Consider the following 7,970-nt stretch of genomic DNA (forward strand, 5'->3'; position numbering starts at 1 on the left):
CTTTTGGTGGCCACTGGCCTGATTTACCAGTCAAGTTAGGCTCAGGGATGCTACACTATGGAGGTCATGCTCCTCCTTCCTAGCAGAGGCTGGCTGTGTGCTTGCAGTGCTCTTGGCCTACCTGCCCCAGGCCCAGGCACTGAGCAGGCCGCCTCTCCCTCTCCTTGTTGGCTTCCTGACAGAGAGCAAAGAATGCTGGTAACTCAGGTTCTGAAAGCCTGTGGTGCATCTGCCCTGAAGTAATGCATACCACATTTGCTCATATTTCATCAGTAAGATACTGGCCACAAGACTTAAACGGACAAAGTAGAATCAATATGGGAGAGGTATGGACGTTGAAGTCACATGACCGTGCTTGATGGTCAGTGGGATAACAGTTTGTCTTCCAGTTAGCTGTTCTTTATGGCTTGGGAGCTGGCAGGTTTCTGGGGGGTGGGGAGGGGGAAGGAATTTTAAGCTCTCTGCTTCTTTATCGGTTTTGTCTTTGTGACTCCGTAGTACTTGAAAAGTGGACAGACAGTGCCACATGTGGTTCCTTGTCTCAGGTCTGTCTGTTGCTTATTTCCCATGTCCTTTGAGAAAGCAAGTTTCCAAGTTTATTTTAAGGCCAGTTATCTTTGGCTAAATGCCCAGGATGATAAAATACCATTAATTTCGTTTTTATTTATCTAGACTCCCTTGTGATTGAGCTTAGCCCCACCCCTTCTCTTACACATCCCTTTCCTCTCCCCACCTTGTAAAAACACGTGAGCATAGATTGTCCAAACTCTCCACCTAGGTGACTCCACCTGTTCTCACCCTGCCTTGGCTAAGCTGGGTGCTACACTGAGGCTGCTTCCTCCTCCTTATGGAAACATTTGTGCGGCTGCTCTTTGGGAGCTTGTTCTATGTGATTTAGCACTTGAGACATGTTGACTGTTTCCTTCATTGCAGTTGACATGGATTTTCATGATGCATCAAACTCTATTACCTGGTCTATGAGTATGGAGTAAAAATTCTTGAAAACCAAACCAAACCAAACCAAACCAAACCAAAAACCAGAGCATGTGTGCAGTTCAGAAACTCAAGAGTGTTTTATATACTGAAGCAGCTTGCCTTTGTGACATGGTGACATTGTGACAACCCGAAACATCTGGTACACTGCCAGGTTGGCATTAGGTTTGTTACTCTGGCTTTAGTTTGTAAGTGCCTGAAGGCTTTGGAATAAAATAAACGTCCTGATTTTCATGGGGACTCATTGCTATCTCCAGAGGTCAGGTCAGCACTGCTTTGCACACAGTGGAAGGCGACTAAAACATTTGGCTGTGTGCTCAGTCTTGCCATTGTGCACTCAGGGGAACCTGGCAGTGTGGATCGGACGTCTGGAAAGGATGGTGTCCTACCTGGCACTGTACTGGTGCTGTTGACTGATGGCTGCCAGGCTTCCCTCTGCCATCCATAGTGCCTTAGAAGTGAGGGAGCATAACATGGGGTTGGACCTGCCCCCACACCAGCCAGAGGCCCACACACTCTGGGTGCTGGTGTCTTATGGTGGGCAAGAGGCTGCAGTATAGCTCTTGCAGTCATGGAGCTGAGTAACAGGCACAACTGCAGCAGAAGACATGGTTATCTGATGTGGAGACATCTGGTGCCCTTGGGAATCACATAGTACAAGAAACAGTTCAGTTCCCATTTTATGGAAATGCCATGCCTGAGAATGAGTCTTTAGATTTAGGGGGTACAGTCTGTAATGGGAGGTTTTAAGTCTAAAAACCTAGACACATATCTAGTTGTAAATGGCCTGGAAAGGAATTTGTGTCTTCTAAAAGCATCAGTCAAGCTGTTTCTTTCTATCTCTATCTATCTATCTATCTATCTATCTATCTATCTATCTATCAATCAATCAATCAATCAATCATCACTGGGTGAGAATGTTGACAACTGGTTTTGGGTTGTTTGTTTGTAATGAGAACATGGCATTAGACACTGGATGGGCCATGAAGAAAGGTTCAGGTCTTTGGAATTGCATGAGGCAGAGTGAACATTTCAGGGTAGGCTAGTCCTGGAAAAGAACTTAAGGTTATAGTATTTTAGAGAGGATGTAAAGTAGACAGGCCTTGTCTGGCTACATCTTGCTGCAAGAATCAGCACCCACTAGAGCACAGGAGATGCCCACCCACTGAGTGAGAGGGTGTGGAACCAGCTGGGAAGGGGTCCCTCCCTCAGCTGTATATGTGGCAGTAAGCTTGACAGAACCGATCTCCTAAATTTGATGAATTTGGGGTGGGGAAGGTGGCACTGACAATGGTGGTGGGTGGGATGTAGTCTGTGGGCAGCTAGAGGGCAGAGGGCACTGTGTCAGGAGTGCTAGCCAGGTGCCCTTCCTTCTGCTCCTCCCAGCGGTCCTACCCACCTGGGAAGTGACTTGCTGGGTTAGCCTGGGCATTGCCCAGGCACTTGTTACCCGGCCTCAGGTCTGCCCAGGCTTCGGGAGCAAAGGTGGGAGCTGGCACATTGGACAGTTATTCAGGGCCATGTGGGTCACCACAGAGTGCACATCCCAGGGACCTCCCGTGGGTGCACACGTGGCACTTGCCTTCATTTCCAGCACTGCTGCATTGCTTCTGACATGGTGCCCTTGCCGGTGTGGGCACTTAGAGAGAACCTTTTTCTCTGTTGCTTAGCGTTGTCAGCCTCTGGGCTCCTCGGTTGCCTTACAGAACAATGCCACCTTCCTAGGAAACTGATTTTGAAAATGTTGCTGGTACCCAGGTTGACTATAATACATGCCTGGTAGGGACTGGGAAGTGTTCTGAAGCAGTTCTCAGCAGACAGAATTGTCTACAAGGTTGAGTTAAATACACATTTTGACCCTCATCCTACCAAAAAGAGCAAAGAATGGTGGAAGTGTATATTTTACTTATGATATTTTTATAATTTAAAACTACCTTTAAAAAACCATTTGCCTAATTATGTTCTTTGAATATAATTCACGCAGTCTGTAGTAGTGTTGGTTTTTCTGAATATGTCTCAGCAGCCACACAATCCCATCAGTGCTGAGGTGCTGTGGTTTTAGGCTGCATGGGAACTGACAGACAGGCTCTGAAGACACAAATTCAGTAGATTTCCTTCCCGGTCACTGAGTGCCTCGTGGTCAGAGCACACACAACACACATGGCCATAAGAATGCTTGGATTATGAACAGGAAGATAATTAATTCTTAATGTGTCTAACTCTCCTGTCAGCTATTGATTGAGCATTAGGCAGTGCAGAGCAGGACCCAGAATATGCCATAGCACAGGCATTTGACTTGTGTTGAATAGTCACTGTCACCCTGACTGAGAACTGAGACCCTGATATAAACACAAGAGAAACCCCAGATGGCATCAGAGATAGGGATTGTCATCACAGATTAAAACAGGAGAGGAGGAGTAGCACAGGCAGGGGAGTCTTGGCTCGCTAGCTGTGGAGCTGTCTCCTGGGAAGCAGCTGGGTCAGAGTTGACTATGTGCCTTGCTTGCTCTTGCTCCACTGCTATGCTCTGTGCTGCTTTACTTTGTTGCAGTATTAGAAGAACTTTTATGTTTCCTTTTAGTTTCTTTTCAGATTGCATGTCTGCTCCACTGTAGTCTGTTTCAGAATTAGGACTCCCCAGATGCTAGTCAGCCACAGAACTGTCTTCGACAGTATAATCATGTCTTTTCCATTTCCTCCCAAGGCTTAGAGTTGACAGCATCCTGTTCATGTTCTTATTATGTTCAGCCTCACCTCAGAGGAGCTGTGTATGGATCTCCACCCCAAGCCCAGCACAACTTTATCCAATGCAGTTCTCTGAGATGAAGTTTGCTGGTGGCTGTGACCCCGTGTTGGTCACCATTGCTTTTATTCTGGGTACTGTGGATTTCAAGGTAGACACTCAGTGACAGCTTTTACCAAGTGAAAAAAATGTTTGCATATTAATTCAGCTATGATGTGGACCTGGGCTTAAGAAAAGAAGGAGGAGCTAGCAATGGTAGTGCACGCTTTTAGTCCCAGCATTTGGGAATCAAAGGCAGAGGCAGGCAGATTTCTATAAGTTCAAGGCCAGCCTGGTCTACAGAGCACATTCTAGGCTTGCCAGGGCTACACAGAGAAACCCTGCTTCGAAAAACCAAATAAAAGAAGGAAAGAGGAGTTAAGGGAGGTATTGTGGAGCTGTCAGTTATGCCCTGGCCTGGGCACAGATGTACCTGGCAGTTATGTCCTGGCCCTGGGCACAGATGTACCTGGCAGCTCCCACCACTCTGGAGACGCTGACCTTGCCAGGAGACGTTCCCTCGGTGCCTCAGCTGTGGGCCTTGACACTCGTCTCCACTCACACTGGTGCTGGTGACTGCTATTGTGATGCTAGCAGCTCTTGGCTCTTACTGGACTGCGTTCTGTGCAGCAGTGTCTGCTCAGGATGGATGGAGTCTGGCAAGGGAAGAACCTGACGAAGGTTTACAGCTTCAGCTCCTGTGACCTTTGCCATAGGTGGCTGCTCCAGACTTTGTACTCAGAGTTTAATGTAGTCAGCGTCTCTGTCCCTTAGAAGTGTGAAGTCAGGTTGAGTTACTTTGGAAATGATTTTCTATACTGTGAACAAGGGAGACCACCGTTCACTTTCCAAATAAATCCAGTAGTATTTGATGTAACCCTGTTCCAATTGAGTCTGCACAGAGTGAGTTCTGCTGTGAGGAGAGGCTGTTGCCTGACATTTACTAACTTGCTTAATCTGTAACAAAATGGGTGAGGGCTTGAATTATTTCCATAGGCTTTGATGGAGTGGGAACGAACAATGGCAGAGACAAAACAGTACAGATCTGCCTGAATACTGAGATAAGAATTGCTGTCTAGTTCTCACAGGCCCTGGTCAAAAGAATTCCACACCGCATTTGGACAACTTTCCTTCAAACCGTGGGTTGTTTCATTGACTGACATTGAGAGACCGTTGTGCTCCATCTCGTTCAGAAAGTCCATTTTCTTTTACATTCGTATTATTTAAGATCAAGGGTACTTGTTGGTGCTCTGCGGCCTCACCCATTGCACAGGTGAGGGCTGTGGTGGAGTAGTCACCTGCCTGCACATGAATGAACTTAGTTGTCTGCACTGTTACTGTCTCTTACGACTTGGGTTCACTAACGACTAATCTGTCCTCAAGAGAATGCCTGGGATGTGACAGCAGAGCACACAGCCCAAACGCCATGGAGACAGAAGCGAGTGCAGCACACACTCCTTACTGGGAAGAATGCTGCCCAGCCCTCATTTTCCTGGACAGTAGATTTGTGCCCTCAGAAAGAAAGCATCAAGGCAGATGATGAACTCTGCCAAAGTTTTGTTATTGGCGTTCTTGCTAAAGAATTGATCGCTTATCACAAGAAAACTCCAAGCCCAGCATGCAGGGAGAAGAGCCCTTAAGTTTCCTGCATTCTGACCTTGATGACAGAGGAACGCCTGGAATACAGACCTGTGACTCAATTCCCAGAGTTTGGGAAACTCTCCCGACTGTTTCTCTTCCTTGCTTACCCCCACCCCCACCCCGGGGGGGGGGCATTGAGAATCCATGCCCAGAGTTCTGAGTTGTCTCAGTATAAGGAAACATTCTAACAGTGGATCTGGCACTGCCTATGTTTCCTTCAGTGCTTCTCATCTGGGTTGTTGACAGAGTGCTAAGCTAACTTGTTACTGAGTCTGTGAAGCTAATTCCTGATGTGCTTATTGTAGGTGCCTAATGGATAAGAACTTCGTGAGGATTGGGAAGTGGTTTGTGCGGCCCTATGACAAGGATGAAAAGCCAGTCAACAAAAGGTCAGTCTTCAGGATGCTTGGTGCTCCGCTTTCTCAGCCTTGACCACAGCTGGCTCTGGACTTAGGTGGGAGGGGTTGGTGTATTTGTTATCAGTTCCTGTTGTTCTCGGGCCGATGTGCTATCGCATACTGCATGCTTGTGCTTGGATAATGTGATGAGAGAGTCCTGCGCTCAGCAGTGAGGCTGTGTCTGAAGTCCTCTTCACTACATGGTTTGGAGTTGAGACACACTAGTGTGGCCTTTCTGTTATTCTCCCTCACTTTTCTTCCTTACACTGTTATTTGGCATAATTTAAAATAATTAAATTAAATTAAATGGTGAAAATATGTATAGTGCCACCAGGTGCTCCTTTCCATAGATGAGTGAATACAGCTTGGTGACTGTCAAAAGCAGATCGTGAACTGTGTGACCATGGACGGTTGCTATGGTCCACATTTGCAGTGGATATGAACTTTGCTGCTAAATAGGCATGGACTTCTAGATCAATGAAACCAAAACAAAATGACTCAATTTAACATTTCTTACTGCTGACCATAGTCTAGTTATAATAGATTGATAAAGAGTGTTTAATTTTCACAAAACAACATGCACAACACCTCTACCCCCCTCCAAATTATTCTTTTTCTTTTTGTACGCTAGGTATGAAACATAGAACTTATTGCCCATTCCCACTGAGCTCCATACGGGGGCCACATCACCTCGGTCCTGTTTAATTGTCTAGGTGCCCTAGGGCAGGGCTTTAGCTGCTGGCTATAGGCAGGAGTCTTAGGGTGACGCTACTGTCAACAGTTCTGCTGGCAAGGCTTCAGTCGTGGTGTTAAGAGAGTCCATCAGTAGCTTCCCCTAGTGTATCTCAATTTAGTAAAGTGGTTGTTGGAAGGTCCCAGACTAGGGGTCAGAAGAACATTGGTGGATTGCTGTGGTGCAGCCTTCACTCAAGGGTTCTTAAGGGCCTGGCAGGACTCTGAGGAGACATCAGGTCCCAGCACCAGACAGACAGCATGGTAGGGTCTCTCATCCACCACCCTGGGGTTTGATGTCACTTCTCAAGGCCATATCTGGAGAGAGGCCAGGGGTGACATCAGCAGTGGTGCCTACTGTCAGATGATGAAGAAGAAACTTTAGGGACAGAGTGGGCAGTATTGGAGCTGTGGTCACAACATAGGTGACACCCCCATGCTTGGCTAGCTTTCACAACAGTGAGTCCAGCCCCTCAGGCAAAGGTCGGCTGGAAGGTGGAGGCACAGCTGAAGCATGCTTCCTGAGGGCTGGTGACCGCTCAGTGTGCAGCTTAGTCACATCTGGATGCTCACATGCTGCTCTCTGTTTAGATCTCGCTTAGTACAGTCGTTTGTGCTGAGGTATGTGAGCATTTAAAACATCAAAAGTAGGGCTAGAGAGCCACCTCTGTGGGTAAGAGCACTGACTGCTCTTCCAGAGGTCCTGAGTTCAGTTCCCAGCAACCACATGGTGGCTCACAGCCAACTGTTATGGGATCCAATGCCCTCTTCTGGTGTGTCTGAAGACAGCTACAGTGCAGTCATATTCAAAATAAATAAATAAATTTTAAAATAAAAATTTTAAGGCTGTTTCTACTCCTCACTTCTCAGAGCCTCAGTACACAGGGGCTTCCTACAGGTCAGACCCGGTGTGCCTAAGGAATTGATGGCTTGTGTTTTAGACATTGTTCGTTCACTTATACATGTATTTTAATGGGTGCTTTTTATAAAACAACTCCCCAGAGTCTCTCTGTCAAAAGAGAAGGAACATTGCTTTCATTTTAAATAGAAAATTAGGTAAGTTTAAATTAATTTTCTAGCATAGCTAAAAAAAAGTGAGAGTAAAGATTATTATTTATATTTACAATTTTTAGTTATAGGCAACCATGTGTCTCTATAACCTAGATTATGAATTGTAAATGGAATAATTTTATTATGACACATTCAAAGTGAATCAGTTTCTAGTAATCAGTTATCTAACATTCTTGCTTAGAAAAAAATTAAGCTTATATTTGGGTTTTTATTTGTACAATTATAGTGAAAGTTTAATTAAGACCTGTCTTAGAGTCAGGGTCTCTATTCCTGCACAAACATCATGACCAAGAAGCAAGTTGGGGAGGAAAGGGTTTATTCGGCTTACACTTCCATACTGCTGTTCATCACCA

At 46.0% G+C, this 7,970-nt stretch overlaps 1 protein-coding gene across 4 annotated transcripts in view; it reads left to right on the forward strand.

Moving 5' to 3' along the window:
* Med13l (mediator complex subunit 13L) overlaps positions 1-7,970 on the forward strand; it is a 208,494-nt gene that overhangs the window by 116,662 nt on the left and 83,862 nt on the right. For all 4 annotated transcript variants that reach the window (XM_021162043.1, XM_021162041.2, XM_021162042.2 and 1 more), the window contains one exon: positions 5,722-5,805. In XM_021162043.1, coding sequence (XP_021017702.1) covers positions 5,722-5,805 — 84 coding nt within the window. The remainder of the gene's footprint in view (positions 1-5,721; positions 5,806-7,970) is intronic.

The sequence above is a fragment of the Mus caroli genome, chromosome 5, assembly GCF_900094665.2.
Source record: "Mus caroli chromosome 5, CAROLI_EIJ_v1.1, whole genome shotgun sequence".
Taxonomy (NCBI): domain Eukaryota; kingdom Metazoa; phylum Chordata; class Mammalia; order Rodentia; family Muridae; genus Mus; species Mus caroli.